The sequence below is a fragment of the Triturus cristatus genome, chromosome 10 (assembly GCF_964204655.1).
Source record: "Triturus cristatus chromosome 10, aTriCri1.1, whole genome shotgun sequence".
In the NCBI taxonomy this organism is placed as follows: domain Eukaryota; kingdom Metazoa; phylum Chordata; class Amphibia; order Caudata; family Salamandridae; genus Triturus; species Triturus cristatus.
Window position 1 is genome coordinate 223,236,636 of NC_140593.1, and position 27,643 is coordinate 223,264,278.

General features: G+C 42.6%; 1 protein-coding gene across 7 annotated transcripts in view; it reads left to right on the forward strand.

The window, feature by feature from the left end:
- The window catches only part of PPP1R9A (protein phosphatase 1 regulatory subunit 9A), a 772,375-nt gene that overhangs the window by 462,102 nt on the left and 282,630 nt on the right, over window positions 1-27,643 (forward strand). For 4 of the 7 annotated variants that reach the window (XM_085630850.1, XM_085630851.1, XM_085630855.1 and 1 more), the window contains exon 7: window positions 4,897-4,965. The exons of the other annotated variants lie outside the window; for them this stretch is intronic. In XM_085630850.1, coding sequence (XP_085486976.1) covers window positions 4,897-4,965 — 69 coding nt within the window. The remainder of the gene's footprint in view (window positions 1-4,896; window positions 4,966-27,643) is intronic. 7 annotated transcript variants of the gene reach the window in all.

The following is a 27,643-nucleotide window of genomic DNA, read 5'->3' on the forward strand; positions in this document are numbered from 1 at the left end:
GTTTGGTCAAATATTTGCCCTATAGAAGAGTTATTGTTTCGTTTTTATGTAGGCTGTTCATTTGAAGATTCATTTCTGTACGGCAGGAGTCACCTTTGTCTATTACGCAATGTGCATTATTGGCTATTTTTGAATTCTGTCTTAAATCTTAACTGAAGAACCCGCAAGTGATTTTCAGTTCCAAAAACCTTTAGTGAGCCCTTGAGGTGCCTTTCCAGTATTTTCCCAAAGAAATGAAGATTACAAATTATTTAGATCTTCAGGATCCGCTTCTAGGTTTTTTATTCAAAAGACCCTTGGATTCATGCTGGATTGCTGCAAACGATGGAACTCTGTGAAAAATGTCTGAAAGTGGATAGGAATCTATATAAAATACAGTGGACCTTAAATTACCTAAGTTCCCTCAGAGCCCTCAAACTCACAGTGCTTGAGGTCTGTGATGGGTGATTTATACTTTCTGGTCTAAAACAATAAATACCCTCTTGCAGCCATACATAGGACAGAATCTCCTAACCAGTTCTGTAACCTATATTAAAACTTTGGAACATTGAGAGCGCCACAGAAGACATTAGAGCCTCTTAGGGCCAATAATGTCTGGTACAGGCATTCTGCTTCAACATTCCATAGTTTGTCTTTCTGTTTCTCCCTTTTTTCACTTAAAACATTCTACCCTCAGTCAGTGGAATGTTCCAATTGTCTGATAGCCCTTCTGCATCTGGCTATACCAGTCGCTAAAGGCCCCTGCCTACAGCTCGGAGCTATAGTTCGGGTTCAGGGCCATTAACAAACAGTTGCCAGGGCCACTGGAATTATGTGATTGTGCGGCCACAGCGATTTTTGCTAATTTATACATTTGTCTCATTTGCCACATAATCCATCATCTGCCACATAATCTGCATATTTAAAAAGTAAAAATATTTCAGTAATACTATCACAAATGGACCACGTTATGCTGCATAATTTGCATTTCATCACCATAATTTACTCAACGCTGCCGCATATTTACAGTAGCCCTGATTATAGCCTTTGGTAGAAGGCTATGATGCTAAAAGATGAGGGTACTGGCAGGAATGTATGTCTCAGGAGAACGAGGGTTCTATGTAAAGAAGTTTAAGACTCATATAAACAATGAAAGTAGTAGTATAGAAAAACAACACAACGTAACACGATATTGCTATAATTAAATTACAATTTACGAAGATGAGACACGTAAAGTAAAGGTGAACTGAGATTCATGTTCAGGAAAAATGAACAGATATACTGTGGCATATGAAACTATCAGAGGCGCCGTAAACCTGCAAGTCATTCATGCACTATCGCCAGTATGGGTGAGTCAATGTTATTAAGAGACATAAGCTGCCTCACACAAAATCATCATTATGGTGGGAAATATGCAGCCAACGCCCTCATTTTATAGCCGAGGTCAACACTGGTTGTTAAGAGCCCTGAACACGTCCAATACACTCACGCGCAAAGGCTTTTCACAACTGGTATAGACCGAGACAAAAGGCTATCAGACTGTTAGATGGGAGTGATACTCGATTATTTTTCGGCTAGTTTGCAATAACCACCCAAACGTTGGATGTGTTACTAAAAAAATGGGTCCGGTGGTTAAAAAAATTATAAGTAATAAAAAGGGGGACTGACACTAAGATCACAAATCAAATCTACAGTGTGGCCCTTTCAGTAACTTGCCTGATCATCAGACACACAACGGCCATTAGTGACGTGGGGGGTGACGAAGTGAGTGAGGTTCACCCAGCTGGTCCTAGTCTGGTCCTTTACAGCAACATGGGTAAGAAGAGACTTCAACACAGTGTATAGAGAGCACTATCCTTACCTCCATTAACATCTTGAGCTTGTAATCCCACCAGAACGACTCGAAAGATAGCAGCCAATGGTAGGTAAGTTTCATTAGGCAGGTAGGGAGTCCGACTTCCCCACATATATCCCAATTCCAAACCGAGACGTTCTGCTGCCCCCTTCCAGAGGTAGGGAGCGCGTTCATTATCAAGTGAGGAAAAGTTCTGCACCTTGAGTTGCACGGAATTAAATTTGATGACGCAAGAGGGAAAGTTGCTGAGCTGAGAGTTACGCATGCACCAGTGAAATGGTCATGGAGAGTTTGGCTGCAGTGTCTCCGGCCGAGGCGGCGAGGCCCGGGCCTGCGCACTAATGATTAATTAAGAGGCTGGGGCCCGGGTGTGAGTAGTGCACCTCAATCTATGAAGAAGATGCAGTGGCGTGCTGTGAGCGCAACTTTTAATTAATGAGGAGGCCTCATGTGCACCATTTAGGCTGCTGGCTCCGCTGAGAGTGAGGGGTCCCTGGAGCACGGGGGCCCCCGCAACGCGGGGGCTGCAGGGGCCTGTGTTACGCTCCTGCATCAACTTTTCAACTGAGTATGGCGGTTCCATCCTTAATACACTTGCTTCAGGGTCTGTGCCCACACAGAGAGAAGACTCTGGGCCAGATTTATCAAGCCTTTTTGCTTTCGTAAACAGGCAGATTTGCAAAATCTGCCCCTTTGTGACTGCAAAAAATGCTTTTCTGATGTAGCAATCCCAAACCTGTTACCGAATCGCAAAACGGGTATTAGGAAGGGGTGTGTTTAGGGCGTCCCTTCCTAATACCGAATCGCATTGGTATGTATGAATGTTTTGTGACCGTAAATGTGGTCGCAAAACATTCTCATTTTACCACCTACTTTAAGTAGGTGGTAATCCATTCGCAAATGGGAAGGGGTCCCTTTTGAATGTTTGAAAAAACATTTTTAAGAAGCAGGCAGTGGTTTAACGGACCACTGCCTGCTGTTAAAAAATAAAAAGAAAACTTTTCATTTTTCTTTTTGTAAAGCATCGTATTCCTTAAAGATTGGTTTATTTAAATGCAATCACAGTCATGGTGGTCTGCTGATCTCAGCAGGCCACAATCTCTGTGATGTTTGCGATTCCTAGGTACGTCATTTGCAACCCCCTAGGAATCGCAAAATGTGTACTACACACCTTCATACATTCCATTGTGCGATTTCCTAATTGCAAATCCTTGTGATTCGCAATTAGGAAATTGCAAATTGGTATCTTCATACATCTGGCCCTCTGTCCTTTAAAATTGCTTTAGCAAATGCACCTTCCTAGTAGTTCTGTGTTTGTGAATCGTTTACATTTGCTGCCACCTTCCTATGCACTGTCTGCGGCTGCCTGGTCGCTTTCATCTGGAGATGAATTTAGAAATAACCCATTTCAAAATTCTGAGATTCTAATTTTCTGAAAACATCTTTTTATATGTGCACCTTATTTGAGTTTGGCTTTTCTTACAAGGGGTTTTGTATTGTGTATTTCTAATGTTTTTAATATTTTTATTTTCTTTGACCAAATGCTATTGTATGGCTTTGATATAAACCATGGATTTGCCTTATATCTTGTGCTATCTTCTGTTTCCGCTAGCTCTGTTGATGTTTCCTCCAGCCATTAACCACTATGTAATCTTTGATAAATCTCTTTCTTCCATTCTCTTCTTTCTGTACATCGCCTTCCACTGGTCTAAATGAACGTCTTAGTACTAGTAAAGTCATACCAACTATTACTATTTATTCTGGACAAATTCTGGGCCTCTCCCTTTCTTTCTTTAGACTAACTGTGATTCTTCTGTCTCAGCTGGGCACCAGTCTAGCTCCCTGCTCCAGTCTCCCTAAGGTTCAATATATGTCTCCTCTTTACACTCTTTCTCTAACATCTCATCCCTTTTTATCCCTTTGCACTTGCTATCCACTCTTTTCCGCTCTCTTTTCTTCTTTCTCTAATTTACATTTAAATTGATGTTCTCTATATTTCTGTGTCCCTCATACATTCCTCTTCTCTAATATTCCTGCTGGCCTCCTTAAGTGTAACTTTCCATAGTTCTGCCTATTTATCTTTGACGTTCGCAAACCATTGAACCCCATGCTCTGATCAGCCCTTGCCTTTGCCATCTTCTATGCCCTTTTCATTGTGCCCTTTTCATTGTGAGTCGGAATGACTCCTACTAATACCCACAAGTTACTATAAGATTGTCATAGGGCTATTTAAAAAACTATTTCTGCTAAATTAAAAAATCCATAGTGATTTTGTATCGATCGCAAAATGCCACCCATAAAAGTGATATTTGACATTTGTCTGAATGACATTTTGTATACATTTCTTTGCATTATATCCTGTTCACACAAATGTATCCTAGCAGAAAAAAATATCTTAAACATAAATAGGATTGTTACATTTTCATGTCCTGATATTTATTGTCACTTTCTAATCTTCCTCTTCAACAAATGTTTCGGAATTGCTATACCATATCTTTTTAATGGACCTTTTCTCTATGTATACGTGGCGTTTTGGTGAAGCACTGCACTATTCAAACGAAATGGATAGGAAATGGAAAATTCTGGCATTGTAGCACAGAGAGTTGCATTCCCCATGCTATAACTGAAAAATAGCAAAGGTGCATAGATGTGATTGTAAGAGGAACTGGAGTCCTGGAAGGTGCCACTATCTTTTCAATTTCCTTTTAAAGAGAAATTCACCTGAAAGCAAATTCTAATTTTAGTTGAAGTTTATGCTTACATTGAACGTAGATTATCCAAATGGATTTTGTAATACTATTGTTCTTGATTTACCTGTCTTTCTTTAAAAGAACATATAAAGGATTTCTTGGAAAAGAAGGCAATCTCAATCACCTATTTATCAATTAATTAACATTACATGAATGAGTGAGGACTGTTACTCTTCGTACTACTCCTTGCCATTTAGAAATTAAACTAAACCCCGGAAAAAAGCATTGTACTTTGACTTGAACGCTACAAAATATATTATTAGAACATTGTAAATATGATGTATTGTTCTTTTCTATTGTTAACCTTTTTAGAACACTGAGCTTGAAATTCGAGGAACTTCCTTCAACTTCAATAACAGTAACAACCGTTACATTACAGAGGTTTGTCGTTTGCAGCACACATTTTCCTTCTGTATCTCTCTGATTCTTCATTAACACACTAACTCCCTTTGACCAATCATTAACCTGAATGGTTTTATCCTAATGATAGATATTTCTTATTCTAAGATACTGGTTTGACTGTGGTTTCTACAAATGAAATGGAGGACTTTTATAAGCAACATTACTTTAGCAAATATTGCATTTATTAACAAATTAAAGATAGTTTTTATATCTCAGCTAACCAATACTAAAACATTTTTTGATATCAGTGAAAAGTGTACTTTGTCCTTCTCTGTCTAGTTTCGAGTGGTTAGACTGTGAGCAAAAAATGATGGACAGTAAGGTGGCCCAGAGAAATTGACTGTGGCTGAGACTGTTTGCAAGCACTCCACAATTGAGCATAGAGCTTTCCGTAGTGCATCATCCTAAGAAAAGGGGTTTCCCAGATGTTGGTCTGGTTCCCACTGTGCCGCAGAATCCTAGCTGCACCTCCCTGACGATGCCCAAGTAGGTGGAACCTGATATGGAGTTACTTGTGTTCCCATATAGAGGGCTCATGATGTTGATAACGCCGGATTTTTATCTTGTCTTATCTTACCACGCCTAAGAATCCTCGGCCGACTGGACCTTTTTACCTGCTGTGAAGTGAAGAAGGGAGAAAACCAATTCATTCAGATGAAACCAATGAACCAATCAATTCCGAATCCAAAGAATCACTAACTCCGAATTAAGTTTTAGGAGATTTATTACAAAGCCAGAAATAACTGAACATACAAGCACCTCATGACGAGGTTAAAGAAATACATGGGCACTAATACAAAGTTCATCCTACGCAATAATCGAATTCGATAAAGCATAAAAAGAATAATAAACTCTAAAAATATTAAACAAGCGATAACTGCTACAATATCTAAATCAGTCTTCATTAATACTTTCGAAAAATCAGTTAGTCTGTCCCTACACTATCACTGAGGTGATATCCCTACTTAGCATCTCCCAAGCGAAATCAAAAAAAGGTGTCAGCGCGTGAAGACTTCCTAAGAAGTACACTTACGTTGAATGGCTCAGTAGCTAAAGCTACAAATTTGTTCTAAGTCTCCTTCCTCTGTATCGATCCCTTCCTTCTACCCTCTAACGGCTCTCTGCTCCATCTACCCTCATCTGCTGCTCTGCCCTCGGGACACTGTCTCTAATACAAAATGCACAACATGGAGGACACGCCTCTGTAACAACTCCTCTGGCTAAGCACCACTCGCAGGTAAATTTCCATCCAACTTCTACTTCATCCAGCAACGGTTGATGCGTCCTTGAGTCCCAGGCTCCCTCATCGCAGAAAGTATCATCCTCCAATTATCAGCATTCCTGGAGACTCTTGTAAAAATTCTCCTCCATACCTAACTCCTAAAACAAAGGGTTAGTCTTAGCTAGCGAGGACGATGTCCTTGCACCTGCAACAGAAGCTGGAGAACAGAATATTCTTCCACGCACATGAAACTCGCTGACTACCTCCAAATGAGAGCTTTTCCAGGGGAATTAAACTTCGGCCTACACAATTCAGCTAACATAAGAAATACAAATAGCCCTTTCATAGCAAAACGTGAACATTTATTTAGGCCTTTACACATCAAAAATTACACACTAATAAATGTTACATTAATAATCCTACACTTCATCACTTTAAGGCACAAGTAGTCACTTCTACATATGCAGACTTCAATATGATGCACGTTTAAATCTAATGCACTATATTACACATGAGCTAATTCACTAAGCATTTGGAATGAATATCAAAATTATATAATCACATTTAAATGCCAACTTAGTTTCTCGAATGGCACAAACTAATTTTCTATCATTATAGTCACAATTTCATTTTTACCCCTACAATTCTAAGAATCAGTTTTAGTACCACACGTGATTATATGTGGGTGCGGACTATTCACCAGTATGATGCACCTCTACAATTTTCAGAACATCATGACGCTCTATCAATGTGGCAGTTTGGGCTTGACTATTTTTATGGGAGAAGGATGAAGTCTGAATTGCACAGAGTGATCCCTCGAGTGACTGCCAAGGCCTGATGATTTTCACAAGATTTCCATCAATTATCTTTTTATTTTCCTCTTTGATCAGGGTGTGTTTAATAGGCATAGTATGTGAGATTGCCAGACTCTGATAGCAGCTTCATCAGAGAGCCCCTCTTGAGGTGGAAAAAGTATAGCGATATTTGTGCTTCACTGACTGGTTGCTTCTTATAACTCATCAATTATGGTTTAGGGTACTGTCTGTTGGACGTGGCCCTCTCTCCTGGGTCACCCTCAAATTCTTTGCCTTCACCCCTGACAGTTTTCTGAAATTCTAAAATTGGCCTACACCTGATTGGCACATTTAATTTACTTATAAGTCCCTGATATATGGCACTATATGTACGCAGGGTCTGTAAATTAAATGCTACTAGGGGTCTGCAGCACTCATTGTCCCACCCACTAAAGAAGCCCTTTAAAACATGTCAACATGCCTGCAATTGCAGCCCGTTTATGCAGTTTTAAACTGTCATTTCGACAAGCCAAATTAACCTTTTGCAGGACCTAAACTTTCCTTTTTAATACATTTAAGGCACTTTTAGGTTTTACAAGTCCTGGTAGTTAAAAACCTCCTAAAATAATTTTTCACTACTGTAAGGCGTATCCCTCCAATTGGATAACATTGGATTGCTGTATTACATTTAATAAGTGCCAACCTTTGATTGCGAGCAGGGAGAAATGGCATATTTTGACTTAAATGGATTGTAATTTAAAACCCTCTTTAATGAGAAAGTGTGCTTTTAGATTAGAATTTTGAAATTGTCAGTTTTAGAAAGTTAGCATTTTCCTGCCCCAAAAGTTTCTAAGGCCTTCTAGGAGTTTTCAGCTGCCTGAGCCTATTAAAGACTCCCCCATTAGGAGTGAAAATGGGGCCCAGACAGTAAACAATAGGGGATTCCTCGAGGAGAACAACATACTGGACCCGTCCCAATCCGAATTCCGCAGCAATCATATCACCGAAACCGCTCTTCTCATCGCTGCCACAGACAACATCAGGACCCTACTGGACAATGGCGAAACCGTGGCCCTCATCCTACTGGACCTCTCTGCAGCCTTCGACACCGTCTGCAACCACATCCTACGCACATGCCTACACGACGCAGGAATACGCGACAAAGCCCTGGACTGGACCACCTCCTTCCTCATCGACAGAACCCAGATGGTCCGCCTCCCCCATTCCGTTCTGAAGCCACCAAGTTCATCTGCGGCGTGCCCTAAGGGTCATCCCTCAGCCCCACCCTTTTCAACATCTACATGGCACCGCTCACCAACATCGTCTGCTCACACAACCTCAACATCGTCTCCTACGCCGACGACACTCAACTGATCTTCTCACTCACCAAAAACCCCCGCCACCGCCAAAACCAACCTCCACAGAGAAATGAAGGCTTTTGCCAGCTGGATGCAGACCAGCTGCCTGAAACTTAACTCGGAAAAGACAGAGGTCCTCATCGTCGGATTCACCCCCTCTGCCTAGGACGACTCTTGGTGGCCAGCCACCCTGGGAGCCGCACCCACACCCACCGACCACGCACGCAACCTGGTGTTCATCCTGGACTCATCATTGTCAATAACCCAGCAAGTCAACACCGTCTCCTCCTACTGCTTTAACACCCTCCGCATGCTCCGCAAGATCTACAAATGGATCCCCACCGGAACCAGAAGGACGGTAACACAGGCCCTTGTCAGCAGCAGACTGGACTATGGCAACACCCTCTATGCAGGAACCACGGCCAAACTCCAAAAGAGACTCCAACGCATACAGAACGCCTCCGCACGCCTCATCCTCGACATCCCCCGCCACACCCACATCACTGCCCACCTGAAAGAACTGCACTGGTTCCCAGTCAACAAGAGGATCACCTTGAAGCTCCTCACCCACGCCCACAAAGCACTGCACAATGCCGGACCAGCATACCTCAACAAACGTCTCACCTTCCACACCCCGAACCGTAAGCTTCGATCCGCCGACCTCGCCCTCGCCACCGTCCCATGCATCCACAGAACCTCCACCACTGGTAGATCTTTCTCCTACCTCGCTGCCAAGACATGGAACACCCTCCCCACACAGCTGCGACAGACCCAGGACCTGCTGACCTTCAGGAGACCTCAAGACCTGGCTGTTCGAGCAGTAGCTGCACTCTCAGCACCTAGAGACCCACACGGGTGAGTAGTGCACTCTACAAATTGTTTTTTGATTGATTGATAAAATCTGGGCAGGATGGGTCATCCTGCCAGACTGGTTGGGGCAGAGCTGTTCCCTGCCCCACTTGCATTTCAAAGGGGTTGCCTCCAGCACACACATAGAAACCTAACACTAGTCTTTTGTAACCGGAAACTTCTTTGTACCGTGCCAGCCTTGGAAATGGGGAAGAGAAGAACTTCCCAGGACTAGATGTGGGGGTAGCCTAGAATATTCCCCCACTTCAAAGGATGGTACCATGAGACTGTGTCACCACCAAGGACAATAAGGGCTAGAAAACTCCCTCTAATCCATTTCAGGGTATCTCCCAACTAAACCTTTGAACCCTTGTCATAGTCTTCCATTCTGATATTTACATTTTTATGCAATGCAATGTGTATGAAAACTGAATTTATTAAATAATATCCATTCTCACTTGACCTGTAAACTAGGATTCTCATTTTCAGAAACCAATGGGAAGAATCTGGGTTAAAGAGTCCTAGAGCAGTCCGAAGGTGCTAAGCCACAATTTCAACAACTGGATATTTCTCAGCCTTGAAGCCTTGGTTGCATTCTGGGCAGCCAATTTTCAGTCACATTTGATAGCATTTGGTGCTCCAGACCCCTGGGTAATGTTTCCCACTCTTTGTGTCACCAGAACTAGTCTGCAGAAGTCCAAGTGGACCCCTTTCCCTCAGGGTCCACTACCTACTCTGCTCTGCAGTGAGTGGGAAAACATGTGGCACTGGCTCTGGAGTCAGAGTTCAATAGAGTCCAAGATGTACAAGTCCAGATTTCTGCTAAAGATAAGGGCTCATTGGTGAGTTGGTTCATCCATACTCTTCTGTGGCTCTTTTCTTTCAAAGGTGCTCCACCTGAAGCCTGGCACACTCACAGTGCACTAAGCAGGAGTGTGCTGAGGAAGAGTATGATGGTAGTTCTGAGTAGTATTGGGTAGAATAAATCTCTAACACATCTTCAGTATTCAGCTGAGGGTCCCCTCCATCTTGAGTGGACATCATCTGCCCAACCACCTGTGCCCCAGGAGGCTCCATCTGCTTTCAACACCTCCTCTTATTGTGGGCATCTGCCCTCTGCCCATAGTGTCGGGCACCTTAAGATATACCTGAGTGGCGCCCTGACTGACCATTGCCACAGTTGCCACCTCAGGGTCTGGCAGGACTGTTCCAAGGATGACATATTTGGGCACTGTGGGCTATAACCTACCCTACCCTGAGCTTCAGTGTGTTTCACTAACCCATTCTGGGAAATCAGAGGATTCCACCACCACTCCCTGAACTCCAAAGGGTCAGTCACCAGGGCACATTTTATCTTATTTCCTCTGGCTCCAGGGGCTAGCACTCACCATTCACTGCTTCAGAAAACTGTCCCTAGTAGCTAAACTGTGTCTGCTTTATGCAGGGGTTCAAAAGTGGAGGTAGGGTGTTCCCATGCATGCAAGTGTGAGGATAGTGACTGGCTACAGTTAAGTTATCAGAGTGAATTTTGATGATGTCTAGGCTGAAGAAAAGGAGGTGGAGGCATTCAAAATCTTGACAAAGGGTAAGGCACCCATGCCTAATATGATCCTACAGGAGGTATTCAAACAAGAAGTGGGCACCCACCCAAAACTTCTTTTTTCCCTCTGTAACTTCAAAGGGAACCCAATGCAGTCACTTGTGCCAGAGATCGACCTGCTTTTCCTTTATGACTGTGTGACAGACATGCCGAGGCTTGTCAGACAGTGGCATGCTATCACCCTATGTAGATTCAAACCCTACCCCTTCCTCTTCCAGGAGAAGGCTAATTGTACAAAATGAGCTTGATGTCTAGGGAGTGTTTTTTAAATTACCACAGGCCAGTTAAGTAATTAACATGGTCCAGTGTTAAAAACCCAAATGTCATTAGGGCTGTCTCAGGGAAACATATTTATTTATGTATTTAAAGAGTTTTATATAGCGCTGGCTAGACCCATATGTATCAGAGCGCTTTACATAAATTCGGCAGTTACAACAATAATACACATTTACATAACATCAAAATATATGAGACACAATAACAGGAGAGAAGGAGAGATCAGTAGAAAGGGAGGGTGGGCGAGACAGGGAGAAGGGGAGAAAAACTGTGCCCAAAGATCGGCTGGGCAGGTGTCGGTCAGGGGTAAACCAAGTCCGATCTCCTCATTAACTGAACAGAGCAGCTCCACCGGGCGTCGGACATAATCCTCGGATTCTGCAGTCAAAAAAGAGGTCATGTGTCCTCAGGGAATGCCAGATGAGTGCAGGGGGTGGGTGGGGGAGGGAGGCCATGGTCAAAAAGAGATCTAGAAGTCCTCTTGAGGTCAGGCATAGTCCAGGAAGGGATGAGTAGGTAAAAGTTCAGCAATGGGGAAGGAGTCACCAGTGTCGGCCATGTTGGGGTCAGGCATCCTGGGACCCTTTTCCAGACCGGGAGAGAGCCAAGTACAACAGACCTCTGTGGGGAGGGAAGGGCCGGACTCACCCCCGGTGTCCCTAGGTTCTCGAGGCGTGCGCAGACCCTGAAAGGGTGATGGAGCCCATCACCCATTACGGTGGGCAGCGCTGTGGGAGCCGCCATTAAGCCTCGCGCAGGGGGGGGGCCCGCTCACCTCGATCTTCGGCAAACAGGTGTCTCAAGGCTCTGGGCAAACAAACTGGCATGTTCGCTGCGGCCAAGGGATGTTTTCAACGCGCAGCGGATGGGCCACACAGCTCCGGTATTTCAAAGGCGGGTCCGTTCAATCTTAGGCGCCATCTTGAGGCAATATCGTCGGTAAGGTCATTTGCTGAAATTGCAGCGTCTGTTTTGTACGGCAGCCACTGCGGCAGACGGTCCTGACCTTCAGACGTCAGAGGTGGGTTAATTATCTGTTAAAATGGGGTTTGAGCGCCGCGCCGGTTGTTGAATGCGGGGCTTTAGCAGAGCAGAAGCTCCGAGTGGCAATGATGATCCTGGCTCCGCCCACCAAAAAAAACATAAATCATAATGCATCAAGGAACTCATATGAATCAAATGAATATTTTATATATATTCAGGCATCAGGTAAGAAGCTAAATAGTCACTGTGGCTTTTCTGTTTTGACTCAATTCAAAACTGTATTTTAAACACTTCTTATCCAAAGTGTAATTACATTTATGCACTATAACCTTACACTTTAGTCAAAAAGAAAGGGACATTTCCATTTGTCTTCCCAATTAAATTATATGGCCTGCAAAGGTCATAACCAAATTATTCTGTGACCCATCTGCAACAGGGCTACCAGTGTGCAGATTTGGGCTCAGTCAGAACTGTCTTTCTTGCTCAGCTTGTACAGTGTTGCAGTGGACAATAATTTAAAAGGCTGATACTAGTGGTTATAGCTCAAAACCAATCCATCAGAAGCTTACAGTGGCTGAAACCACATTAAAGGTTCTCCCTCATACCAGTGCTGCAGAAAACAGTCCTAAATCAAAAGGAAACTGGGGGGTGGGGGAGGGGGTGTCAGATCGGACCACACCCTAAAAAGAAAATGTCTTATTTACATTGCCAGACATGCACCCAAGAATTATTCACAGCACATTTTAACGTAGTGCTTCATATTTCACTTCTGCTGTTTATAAGCCCTTTGAATATCAGGTGTTACTACTACTTAATGTAATTATACTCATTACCAAAGAAAACAGTAAACGCATTGCTTTCAACTCTTGTAGTGACATATGTATAGTTAATTAAATACCTAGGGCCCGATTCACAAAACTAATCTGAGACTAACTCCTAACTTTATGACTTTCGGTATTCGCAGAAGGCATTTAGGAGTACTAAAGTTAGGATTTTGTCTCAGTTAATCTTGTGATGTGTAACCTAATACTTAAAAAAATGCATTTTATTGCATTTTTCAAAGTTTTTGCAAATTACAGACAAGTTTGATTTGTCTGTAACTTGCGGTCTCAAATAGCGAAATCGCTATTTGAAAGTGCTTCTAGCATTCCATTTAAGGAATCGCAAATTGCGATTCCTTAAATGCAATCGCAATTTAGGATTTCACAAATAATTGCGAATTCTTAAATTGTGCATAGGTAACACTTTCATGCATCTCCAAAGGCTAATTTGTGATCGCAAACGGACGATTTTTGCGATTCGCACCGTTTGCGATCGCAAAAACCTTTGTTGCATGTGCCCCTATGTTTGATTGGGCTTAGTTGCAAAATTGGTTCAAGGACTACTTGGCTGTAGTACTGAGCCAAAAACATATGCTGCATTTACAGGCAGTGAAATCTCTTCCTCGGTAGTGTAATGGAAGTGCACTTGAGTGGGCTGCAATTGTTTGTGTGCAAGCGCATTCTTAATAGGTTAAAATACAGCCGTATATCTACAAATCTAGCCTACTATACTTTGCTAGTTGAGATTGTGTAGGACATTTCAACTATTTAATTTATAGACATACTCAAATAAATCCAGGCACATTTATTTGCATTGGTGTAGTAGGAGGTTAGTTTGAAAGGTTTGATGAGGTCCAACTTTGGGCTGAGGTATATATTGAAAAAGAGTGGAGAAATAGTGGAACATTGCAGAATGCTAGAACTTTCCAGAACGCTAGCACCACTGTAACACTTCAGTGGTGAGATGTTGTTGCATCATTCATGAGCATCTGCTGTAATCTAGTCCAGAGCAGTGAACTGAATACCAAAGTAATTTGTGGAACGCCCGTGGAAGGTTTGATCTTTTAGAGACGTAAGAAGATATCCAATCCCGAATAGTGCCTTAAGTACATCTGAAGCAGGATGGGCAGGTTCATACTGTTGAAGTGAGAAGAGAGATCTGGTTGCAATAGTGCAGTGGCAATGATGGTCTTACGTCACCCAACAAGGCAATCAGGTTGGGTTCCATTTCTGTGCATGGGCAGAATCCTGCCTGTTGCCATTAAAGAGGGTTGTTTTCTTTGAAGAAAATATAGACCTAGGTAAAGGCTGATCTTTTGAGTTTGTCCTGAAACAACCCAATATAATTTGTCCAGAAGCTGGACAGGGCTCTTTCTTTACAATCAGCCTGGAATACTACTTTAAAATTTAAGGAACATATAGATGACACAAAGAATATGTTAACAATGACTCTGCTTGGAAAGGTAGCAGAGATGGTCAACAGGATGTTCTTGAGTAACAGAGGTGGGGGTTGGGTCTGCTGGAATGCTGGAGCCGCTGACTATGATGAGCCTCTCAAATTCACTGGCATAGATTGGTTTGAAGGAGAATAATGTTCGTTGACAGGTAATATGTAGTTGCGGCTGTGGCTGGAATTTGCCATTTGACCTAAACATGAGTAGGTTTTCCATTTTTTTAGCACTGGAGATGTACTGGTTTGTCAGTGTGTTATAAAGATCTTGAGAGTGGGGCATTCAGCAATCATTGCTTTATGGGTTATGAAATTCAGTGAATAGAGTATTGTTGCAGTTTTGTATATTTTTAGGTGTCCTTGGAGATGGAACTTATCATTGATTTGTTTTTTTTCCCCATTTTCATTCAAGGATTCTGTGTTCTACCTTTAGAATATATATTTTAACTGACATACTCGTAGAGACCAAAAGATTGCTTTTTCGTTGGGAACATTGCCCTGGCTTTAGCTACCGCCAAGACCCTCGAAACCTTTCATAACACTTGGATGGATTTCAAAGTGAACACCTGACCAACTGGGTGCCCTTTAAACCATTACCTACACTGGTGAAGTGCTCCTAATATTCCTTAGGCTGGTTGGTTCAAAGATGGACAAAGACCCTGAGCAAAGTGATGGCCCTGAAATAGGTTACGGTCCTGCGACTTGATTTGAGAAGACTTATAACATGTGCTGGATTTAGGAGGGTGTGATAGCCTGCTCGTGGGGCAGGATACACAAATGCAAAGATAGTTTGTGAATGCAAAGCACTCTTACTCTTAATACCAACCTATCTTAATACTCCTGCACACTATACCAGAACTGACACATATGATGAGCTCTCAACTTACTTCTGTCCTAACCTGCATAATACAGACAACTGCAACTACTGAAACATTTAGTGAGCTCTCACAACGTTTGTCAAGCCTTTCCTGTAGCATGCATTGATACATCACCATTGAGGATTCCACAAAGCTCTCAAAATATACCTCTGTCCGGATCTATACCACGTGATGTCATTACAGTAGTGAAATATCTAAAGAAGTCTCATAATGTACCTCTATTATTCATTCTACTATTTATCAATATCTGAGACACACCAAAGCTCTCATGATGCACCTTTATACTAATCTACATAGTGCACTTATATCATACTAGGTAGGTATCCATAGAGCACTCACAATGTACCTCTGTCTCTTCTTCCATCATGCACTGACATTTCAATGTTGCGGCATTCAGATAAAGCTCGCAATACACCTCTATTCTGATCTGCACATGCACCATTGTCATGGTAGTGCTCAAGCCTCTGGCATCTTACAGGACCTTCTGGCCACTCATTTGCCTCAAAGAGTATCTGGGCCCACACATGAGAAAGGCCATCTATTAGATCCTGTTTTTTCCTATGACAATATAATAAAAGTCCAAGATCCATCCCCTGTAACCTGGTCAGACCATTTTTTTTATATGTCTAAATCTCCCACTGAGTTTTGGAAACAGGCCCTTTTTGACTCCAAACCTATTCTAAGCTAAGACCAGACTGGAAAGATCTCCCCCTGGATTAGCTCCACACTTGATCAAGTTATCCCCATAAAAACTGACACCAGACGAGCAAAATGCAAATCCAAAACTTGGTAGACTCCTATTCTCCTAAAATTAAAACAACAATGTAAAAAAGCAGAAAGGATCTTGAGCAGAGATTATGTGAGCCTACTACACAGAAATATTGGGCTATCATTAGAGTTTATCACGCTGAAATTAGAAAAATCACAAGCAGCACATTTTGAGGAAAGAATAAATGGCGTTGCTAATTCCTCCCACAAAGTGTTTCGCATTGTGAGAACACTATAAAAGCCCTCCTCTACTGCCCCCAACCCCCTGAATCCTCACCCTATCGCCAGCGCAATGACCTTGCAAGATTCTTCAGACTAAAATTCAGAACATTTATCCCAATTTTCAACAGTCTACTGAAACTTGAAACCCCAGTTATAAGTAAGACATGCGGGCTACCAATCTGGTCACGCTCATCGATTTTCCTACTCTAATGCTAGATAGTCTTGATGACATCCTGAGTAAATTTAAATCGGGCTCACCTAGTGACCGGGTCCCTCTACATATTTTAGCCAAAGAAGCTAACCAGATACTAACCACACTACTAGAAATGGCAAACCTTTCCCTAACTACAGGATGAGTTCCGGTGGCATGGAAACATGCCATGGGCAAAGCATTATTAAAAAAGCCTAATCTGGATCCTCTAGATTTAGGAAATTACAGACCGATTTCTCTTCTGCCTGGGATAAGTAAAACACCAGAAAAACATTTCAACCTAATCTTACCTGAATTTTTAGGCAATCATGATATTTTGCACTCCACTCAGACCGGAATCCAAACCTACCATGGCACAGAGACCACTCTTCTGGCGGTGCTAGAAGAAGCCAAATTTGTCTTCCTTTCTTTTTTCCTTTCATTCTTTCTTTCTTTTTCCATTTTTTATTTCCTTTTTTTCATTATGTTTTTCTGTCTTTATTTTGTTTCTGTCTTTCCTTTCTTCTTCTCTAGTCTTTCTTTTTTCTGTTTTCTTTCTTTCCGTCCTTCCTCCTTTTCCTTCTTAATTTCCTTCTTGTTCTTCCTTATTTCTTTCTTTCTTCCCTTCTTTCTTTTTTCCTTCTATATGATTTCTTACCTTTTTGTTCTTTCATTAATTCTCTTGCTTTCATTTCTTTCTTTCCTATGTTTTTCTTTCTTTCTTTCCTTCCTTCCTTATTTTCCATCTTTCTTACTTTCCTTATTTCTTTCTTTCTCTTTCTTTCTTTCTTTCTTACTTTCTTTTTTTTCTTATTTTCCATTCTTTCTTTCTGGTTTCTTTTTTTCTTTCCTTCTTTCTTTCTTTCCTTTCTTCCTTTCTTTCTCAAAAATAAGAGGCTTGCAGTCAATGGCAGAACCATTGGCTTTTTTAGGTTTGTGTTAGTCAATACTAAAAGCATGTGTATGACTCAGTTACTTATTTGGGTTTTCAGCAACATTTCATGCATTTGTCTGTGGTTGTGCCATTCATATGTTTCTCCAACCCACTCAAGCATGCATCAAAGGGCAATGCATCAGCCCACTTCCGCCATTGGCTGACTTCTATGAGTTACAGCATGCTGCCCTTTCAAGTGAAGAACATCCCAGTGATCTTTACCGACGACCCGATATACAAGAAATGGATTTAATGGTTCACACCATCGAGACAGCTCATAGAATTTGCCAAAAAGAAGCAGAGGAAATAGAAGAGCGACTACAAGCAATCAAAGATAGTCATACCGATTCCGAAGCCAAGTTACTATTGGAGAAGATTGCCAAGGAAATAGCAACGTTTAAAGATCATACCATCAATTTTAAGATCAACAAATTCGAAAAAGACAAAGCGTTCAATATAGAGATAGTGTATCCAGATCTCAAAGAAGACTTTTAAACTAGACCAGAATCCACCAGGTTTCTTTCAAATTATCTCCGACACCTCATTATCTGAATCTACAGGAGATTCTGACCCAGGGGAAGGCCCCATCCAACAAGAAACAACAGAGGAAGCCTTTTTTAGGACAAGGCCAGCAGCAACGGCCCAGCAGATTCAAACCCCAGCAATGGGAAATGACAACTCGAAGGCAACATTACAAGTCGTAATTAAATCATCTATTATTATTTGACAAATAGATCCTTCTCTAAAGAAGAAATGGATGTACTTGAACTTGGTCTCTCCTATGTACCTGGTGTCATCATGGACTTTACTAAGGTGAAAATGGAAGTGATTGCATTATTTTGAAAAATTCGATTGAGGGCTTTTTTCAAAGATAAAGAAAGTCAAGCACAACTAGAGGCTTCTGAATTATGCAATTGATCAATGTTTTGTCCACCACCACAGAGTATCCCAAGGGACATAATTTCCTTTGAAAACACAGTGTTATCATCACTTAACACATTGGAAAGGAAGCGACCTTTTATCACACAAAATTTGTCGCATCCCCATAAAGAAGCCATTAAATCTTTACGGAACCAGCAAGTTGCACTCATCAGGCCGGCAGATAAAGGTAGGGCCGTGGTTCTGTGGTCAAAAGAAGCCTATCTGACTGAAGGTAGAAGCCATGTATATAATCAACAATGGTATCGACAAATTGCACAGGACCCTTCAAACTCCATCATGCAGGAGGTCACCTTGATTGTTTCGGAAGCCAGGCAACAAGGAATCCTCGGCCCAAAAGAGGCAGACTATTTAATGAAGAAACATCCTCACACACCGCATCTGTATTTTTTACCTAAGATGCTTCAACACCACCGGGCCGCCTGATTGTGTCCGGGTGCGATTCAATATTGGAACCGTTGTCCAAGTATGTGGACGTGTTCCTTAAACCTTTCCTGCCAGAAGTCCATTCTTACCTGCGTGACACTATGGAATTTATCAACAAGGTGGAGGGATTCCCGTTCGATCCAGAGACCCATGTTTTAGTTACGATGGATGTCACATCGCTCTACACCCAAATTCCTCAACAGGATGGTTTGGATGCAATTGAAATTTATTTAGAAACAAGACCCAGACCACACCGGGTGCCAACGGATTGGATCTTAAAATTGGCTTCGTTGGCACTCCGACGCACTTTTTTCAAGTTTGAGGATGAATTCTTTATGCAAGTGAAGGGCACAGCCATGGGCTGTCCCTTCGCACCGGAAATGGCTGTGTTGTATATGGCCCAGTATGGAGAAAAATTTGTATACCAGAACAATCCATATGGCACCCACATCAAGCAATGGCTAAGGTACATCGACAATGTGTGGTCCATCTGGGAAGGGTCGGTACCATAGCTTAAGGAGTTCCATGAATGGCTGAACAATCGTAGTCCTGATATTAAATTCACTTTGACATACGACTCAAAGAACCTATCTTTCTTGGATGTAGAGTTGAAAGCCACTCCAGATGGTCTCATGTTGACTGCATATAAAACCCACGGACAAGAACAATGCCCTACATTTTCACAGCTACCACCCTAGGAGTCTTAAAAACAATCTCCCATATGGACAGTTCCTTAGGGTGAGGTGAAACTGTTCCAGAATAGAGGATTTTGATTTACATGCTGCAACCTTGTATAACAAACTCAAGGAGAGAGGATACCCTTGAAAACTGCTTAGACACTCATTGAAAAGGGCCCGTTGGACTCCTAGAGAGCATCTGTTGACTAAAAAATACAAACCACCCACACAACGCATCGTGTGTGTCTCTACGTTTGGCCCTCATACCCAGCCAGTCAAAAGGATTATTCTGCATAATTGGCACTTGGTCGAGGGAGCAATTCCGGATGTAGGCCCACCTTTATTGGCATTAAAAAAAGAACCGGCGCATCGGCTAACAGATTACCAGTACTTCCACATTCTGCAATACAAGAAAAAACCAGCAAGGCACTCTTTTTAACCTCCAGCCAGTACAAGGTCACCATAAATGCAGGACATACTCAGTATGCAGTACAACCATAGAGGGAACCCTTTTCAGTGACGGCAAAAAATATTGGCGCCACAACGATTTTACCAATTGCAAATCTAAAAACGTTGTATATGGAATCATGTGTCCCTGCAACAAAGTGTATATTGGTAAAACCAGTCAGAAAGTACGGCATCGGATAATTCAACATCAATCAAGAGTGAAGAACAGAACACCGTCTGCCCCCTTGGTGGAGCATTTTGTTGCAATGAATCACACCCAAAATGACTTCAAATGGACAGTGCTAGCAGTAATAAGACCATCTAATAGGGGTGGGGACCCATCCCTACTGCTATCCCAAAAGGAGGCATTTCTTATCATGAAGTTTGACTCAGCCATCCGAGGCCCTAATGACCTCTCAGAAATCGGCAATCTATATAGGGAATACTATACCCAGAATACACTGCTGCAAGCAATCCAGTCCACAGTTTCCAGCTTGTATATACTGTTGACATGTGACACCCGGGTGAGAGACTCGCCACTCTACTGAAGACACGCTGACCTACGGAGCGGTTCTGAACATTGGAATTTATAGATAACTCACCAGGCAAGTCGCACTTGAACTCTGTAATCCGGCGAGGCGCTCATAGAAGCGCGCGGATACCACCGAGCGTAAGGGGTGTAATGGCGTGTAATTTTCCCCAAGCGCAAGCTAACCCACCCGCTCCCTGTGGGGGCGTGTACACCAGATTGTTAACGACCGGTATAACGGGGCTCCAACTTCAGAGTGCGCGGCAATATTTCAAAACCTTTTTATAAATTCTTTCGCACTGCCCTGGTAACGCAAGTTATTTTTCCACCAGGATTCGGTTAGTTTAATCTCTACAGGTTCATGATGACCTCGTTTAGCCTCAGACCAGCAGATTCGGCATAAAATCATCGTTTTAAGGTATCATATAGCCCTGAGTTTAAAAGCCACAACTTACGATGACTGTAATTGTTAAATCTTTATTGACACTTACAAGCTGTATCTGTTTTTCACATCTTGATTAACTTCTCAATCTGGCTGGCCCATCTATTTCAACTCAGTGTATGGGAGTCATCTTGAAAATCAGGTACTTCATTCTGCCACAATATAGCTACAATTTATGCCTATATGTAACTACCTGGAGGGAGTCCTGTATAATGATAAAGACACCACATTTTTTATATTCTTTCCAGTTTAGAAATCTCCAGTCCACGCCCTGAGGATAACCCGAGAACATTGCAGGGTTTGAAACGCGTTGGCACTATGGCTGAAGTCAATTAGCTTTGTTTGGGCAACACATGGGAAATAGCTAAAGACATTAATTCCCAGTAGTGATATGACCCATGAGATTATGTAGTCATCTTCAGCCTAGCATACAGGCAGGATCTTCGAATTTATTAAATTCCGTCTGTTTTGTACACACGGACTGGTTCCCTCCAATTCATAGGAGGACAATGAGAATATGAATGGTGTTTTCGTTGTAAATATTTTGATATTTATGTTTTTTTCACTATTATGGTTTTCGACTATTATGGTTTTGAGATTTGTATGTAATTTATTTATTTTTGTATGTATTGAGGTCACACCGAAATATTGGGTGCACCTCTCTGTCATGTTGAAATGTATGCCCTGATAAAATGTGATAAATGATTGAATTGAATGTGAATTAAATCCAACTCCAATTTCCAAGCTTTATTTCGATCATTACAGACCATAAAAGCAGAAGATAAAAAAGCATAAATACATAATTTTTTTTAAGCATCACAAGGTATAACCAATAGCAGTTCATTATACAACCTTGATAACAAGTTAAAAAGTTATTGAAATTTAAAAAGCATTTAAAACAGTGAATTCATATTTAGTAAGTTCAGAGCTGTGGAAGACGGAAAAGGTACATTTAGACTGCACTAGTGGAATTTAAAAACTTGCGACGCCTAAGCCACATGGAGTTAAGGAAGCGGGACACAGCAAAAACAATCGGGGGGTGCATTCCAGTTCGCATGACTCTAAGAGTCTCCCGTGTCTGTCTGAACCCCAAGTTCCTGCATATTGGTATGAGCCAGTACCTTCTAGTTGCAATATAACCTGGGCAGAAGAAGAAAACATGTGTAAGGGACTCTTCCTGACTCTCACAGGCCGGACAGCCAGATGGGGAGGCTTTGGTACATTTGTTTGTGAATGCATGAACTGGGAGGCAACCCCATCTAAACTGGACATAGTTTCCTTGCCATAAGTGGAAAGACGTCATCGAAAAAAATCTCAAATAAATATTGGTCTTTAAAATTAAAAAACTCTGAAGTTAAACAGCCATTTTTAGCATTCCTATAGAGTTCACCCAATCTAAAAAGCCTGTAAGCTTTAACTAGCTCGAGGCGTGAAATAGACTGGGACGCTTCCTCCGGGTGGGTCCATAAATTTGGTCAGCCCAGTCCAAAGCACAAGTCTTTGATATGTGCCAGCCAAGATATTTTTCCCACCCCTGGAAGCCCCAGGATCGCCTTGAGTTCCGACTGGTGAACTAGTAGTTCGGGTGTCGCCCATAGTCAGCGCCAAAAGGTCAAGGGTCGCAACTCAATTTCCTCATTTATGGGTCTAAGGCCAAGGTCCATGCGTAAGGGGATGAGAGGAGTACTTGGCGGTAGGCCCATGAGTTGTTTCATAAACTTATTCTCAGTTCTGACCAGTGCACCTACAGGGCGATGTCCCCAGAGTTCAGCCCCATACATGATTGCATTCCTGATTTGAACTTTGTAAATTCTGTTAACGGGCCCAGTTGTCTTGATGTTATATTCCTATATAATTTTGCTAGGCCCCCGGTCATCTGAGCTAGCCTCAGGCCTGCCTTTTCTTGATGCGGGCCCCACCCAAAGGTTTCCGTCAAAGTGACACCCAGGTAGTCAAAGACTGCCACCCTCTCCAACTGGGTGCCATTTAGGGTGGGGTTGGGACGAGACGTTCTGCTAGGATTAAATACCATATACTTGGTTTTTGCTGTGTTAATCTCTTGCCCCCTGTCTTTGCAAAATATAAAAAAGGTGTCAAGAATCCTTTGGAGGCCCATAGGTGATTTAGAAAGTAACAAGGTATCATCAGCAAACATCACTGCTGGTACCTTGTTACGGGCAAGCTTTGGGGCATCGATATTGGCGATTTGGTTCAGCTGTTCCACCAAAGCATTTATATAAACACAAAACAGTGTGGGGGCCAAACACCACTGCCTTGCACCCCTATTCACTGGGAAGCGTGAAGTCAATTCCCCGTGCTGCCCATATCTAACCTGTGCAAAGTTTCCAGTATGTAATTGCTTGATCAGGGTGAGTAAATAAAGTGGAATGCCCAGTTCCTCCAAACCTACCCAAAGTTTATGGCGAGGTACCAAATCGAACGCTGATCTAAGGTCAACAAAGATCAGATAGAGGCTCCAACCCTCTATCGTCACCGTCTTCCAGTATAGTAATTGCAGCCTTAAGATTTGGTCAATGGTGGAAATATTTTTTCGGAAGCCTGCCTGGTATGCACTCAGTGTTTCACGCTCTTCCATCCAGATCTGGAGACGATCTAGAATGATCCTGGCAAACAACTTTTGCGTTACATCAATCAGGGTTATTGGCCTATAATTTATGGGCAAAAGAGGGGATCCCTTTTTATACTGGAAACATTTTGGCCCCTAGCCAGGTGTCCGGGATTTCCATACTGCTTAATATGTCATTAAATATTACACATAAATATGTGCCCCAGACATTGGGTTCTTCCCGATATAAGTCCCCGGGGATCTTATCCAGTCCAGGGGCCTTTCCAAGACGCAGGTTCCCAATAGCACTCAACACTTCAGTCAGAGAGAACCAAGTCTCATCTTCAGGGGGGATCTCTACGCCACTTAACTGGGAGCCCTCTGTGGGGTCCTTAACATCCTGTATGGAATACAATGATTGGAAATGAAGTTTACATGCTTCCGCAGATATGTTCGGCTCAATGGGCGAACTCCCAGAGGAACTCAAAGTTCTAACCAGGGACCAAAACTCCCTCATATCTCTATTAGTAAGTGCCTGTTTAATCGCATCCCATCTTTCGGACTCCCACTCATCTTTGGCAGACTTTATACTATTCCTATAGAGAGCCCTCCTAGTTTTTATCAAGAATCTATCTTTGGTTTTTATGGCTTCAATAAAGGCACTCTTTGCCATTCGGCAAGCGTTGTTATAGCAGGTGGATTTCGGAGACTCTTTGCCCTTAGTATGCATCAGAGGATTAAAGATATTAGTTAGACTGACGGTGAGGTTCGAGTGTACGGCCATAATTCGGGTGATGGTGTCAGGAGCACTAAGAGTTTGCGCTGCCGTTTCCATCACCAACAAAGGGGGGATAATTACGGAATAGAGTGCAGCTACCTTGTCTGGTGACTTCCTCAGATTATCCCATCTGATTCTCCTTCTATTATTGTCTAGGGACAGACTGGAATTAGAAAAGGGGCCTGGAATGGGAAGACCATGAAGATCCGGGAGGTGGAGTTCAAGCACCAAGGCATTGTGGTCGCTGTCGTGTCTTGGCAGGACAGCGAAATCAATCACCCAATGCCAGATGCTTGCTTCCACTAGAATATAATCAAGTAGAGATGATTGTCCCGATCTGTTAAAGGTATGATTTCCTGGTTGGTCTGACTTAGTACGCCCATTACAAGCCCTCAATGCATGAGTTAATGTTACTGCATTTATCTGTAGGACCAGAGGAGTCCATGCTCTTACTGGAGGAATAAGTGGAGGAAGGATTAGCCAAAGAGAATCCTCTGCGGTAAGCAGGGAGTCAGTAGGAACGGTCAGTGGTTCAAATTGGCAATTGAAATCACTGCCTATTACCATCCTGGTGTTTGGGGGAACCAGGTCAATAAACGTGAAAGCATGCCTATGGTCTTGGATTCATGGGCCATAGTGGCAGGATGGGAATAGATATTGATAAAGGCAATCTTAGTTAAGGCGCTAAAGGTAAGGAGAGTACACTGGATATCCTCCGAGGAGGTGGCCAGCAGTTCAACAGTACAATCCAGGTGAGTGGCAACCCACGTGCCTTACCCTCCCGATGGTCTACCTCTGCCCCCCATAGTAGCTAACACATCAAATGTTGCAAAGCCCCTCATGTCGATATCGTCTCTGGCCCAGGTCTCCTGGAACATGCACACATCATAATTTTGTACAAATTATATCCAGTCAGGGTTATGAAGTTTATTTTTAATTCCGGCAATATTCCATGACAGCACCCTCAGCTGGAGGCCCAAAATTGCGGTGGCATCTTGCGCGGTGGAACCTGCAGTGTTTGGGACTAACGTGGGCTCTTGCTCGATCAGAGTGTTGGAAGTTTCCACTTGTGGTAAAGAACTATTCATGACCCTAGGTGCCGTTTTGAAGTCAATAATATAGGGGATTCGATTATTTAATATAGTTGAAAGTACATCAACGGGACCTTGTGCTCCCAGTTGAGGTTCATACTGGGATGCCTTTGTTGTATCATGGGTCACACCAAGAATATCTGTGGGCAGAAGCCCACTAGTATTCAGATTGACCTCTCTATGGGGGTCCCCTAGTCCCAGTTTAGAAAAGTCACATGCACATAGAACTGATTGTCTAGGTACAGTGGAGTAATTTTGTATGATCCTATCTGGTCACTTGCTTGTTTTTGCCCTTTCACAATGAGCACATCCACACGCAAAGTAGTTCCCTGCAAAACATTTTTGCCTTTAGTCAATGTTTTTTTTAGCTTTTTAGACACACACCAGCTTCCTGAACGTTTTGCAAACACCATGCCAAAACAAACGTTTCTAAACCCTCAGACCTGTTGGCTTTGCCAATGCTTGTTTAGGTTGTTTGTGTTGCTGACATGAGATAATATATGACGTTACTTAAGACAAGACAGGGGTAAAACCATGCAATTCAGGAATTCAAATTCTTAAGATAGCTCAAGGCCTACCTTTAAATAATATACAGGTGGTTCCCGGGATTATACTGGCAAATTTTCAGCCTCTGGGTGGCTTTTTTTTCTCATATATAATTACAGCTCGTTCCCAGGCATTATAAAGGTGCAGCCTTGCATCCCTCTGAATCATGCATTCTTTGTTTATAGACACAGCATCCCTTCCCTGAGGGATTTGAGGGTATACCCATGCCGCTCAAAGGGTGATGCTGCTTGAGCTGAGTTCTCTCTCTGGTGAGGGCGCGTGCAAGTGTGCGGAGGTCTGATTACAGGAAAACAAACATGTAAATAGAACGGTTTTGTAGTAGACGTGATGTACATTACCGATATTTCGATACATGAATCATTTATATTAAGGATATGAACTTTAAAAACAGTGCAGTATGTTTTGAAGCAGGGTGATGAAGGAATAATACATGGACATGGGGGGCAATGGCCGCGAGTGGAATAGGAGTGTGAGTAGGTGAAGGGCTCCTTTCTCCTTATCTTGCAGGGGTCGCTCGAGCTTTTGTTACACCACTGATCCTAAAGCTGTGGTCTCTTATTGCTCCTGAACACAGTCAAGCACAGGGACATACCCAATTCTCAAATGTTCATGCTAATTTACAAAAACATCTGGCTTCCCAGTTCACTTTGTGGTTTCACAACTTCCAGGGCAAACATACTTTCTCACAGGCAGGCAAGAGGGAAAGCAGCAAGGAAAGCACTTTGTTGTGCCCAGACATGTACTGGGGATTTGGCTTCTCGATCCCTAATATGCAGGTTCAGCCACGCAGGAGCTCTGGTACACAGAGAGCACTGGCATGATGTTGGCTTTCCTATTGTAAATACTCGGCCCTGTAGTTTTAAAACATGTTTAGGTTAATGATTAGCTATTTCACAGGACTGGGATTTTAATTATCTGCTACATTAGGATCTGGCGACTAGAACAATCATTGCTTAGTAAATGTGTGCCAGTTCATTAAACTGCTGCATGTAAGTAGTTCATTGAAGTGGGACTTTAGAGCAGTTAGGCCCTATGAAGCGTGATCCATCTAGTGCTTCGGGATTGGTAGAATTCTTAAATGTGGAGGCACCAGTGCAATCAGGTCACTGCACCTTATTCAGGATGCAGACCCTATTTTCTTGTGCATTTCTCATTTAAGCGATTGCCCTACTGGAGCATTATTCTCCAGGGAGGAAAATGTTTAGACCACTTTGAGATGGTTTAACAAACGTACAATACCTGTGTGGTAAAGGTACTGGCAGTTGGCTCAGAGGTGTGCCCAGGTTTAAAGGGAAATATGGTGTCAGAAGCACAACTTTAAAAAAAACAAGCAGATGCAGCCCCCACCCACTGAAAGAGATGCTGCCCGGCCCCCAGCAATGTGCGCACTAGTAATTCTTCTCTCACCTTCACTCCTACTACTTTCCCTCACAAAGTCCTACATTCCTCCTCTCCATCAGGTGAGTCAACCCCATTGTGACCCCTTTCATCCACCCCCAGAGTATTCACCTCTTCTTGCCCATTTAGATTCCTCCTTCTCCCTTCTCCCCAGCTCTCTCTTTTCTACCTCCATCTCACTCTCACTCCCCTCCCTTTCTGTTGCTCTCTTTACTAATGTGAGCTGCATTGGAATTAATTATATAGGAAACATAATGATGGTTGTGCTGCCTGTCTATTGGTATGATTCTCTTCAATAATACAACAGTTGTAGGAGTTCCTTCAGGGCAAGCGGAAGAGAGGCAGAAAGCAGCAAAGCCCCCAAAAAATAAGAATACGTTACAAAAGAAACAAGCATTTGCAATGCAATAGGTCTCGCATTTATGCGAGTTTGAGCAATTGACATTGTAGA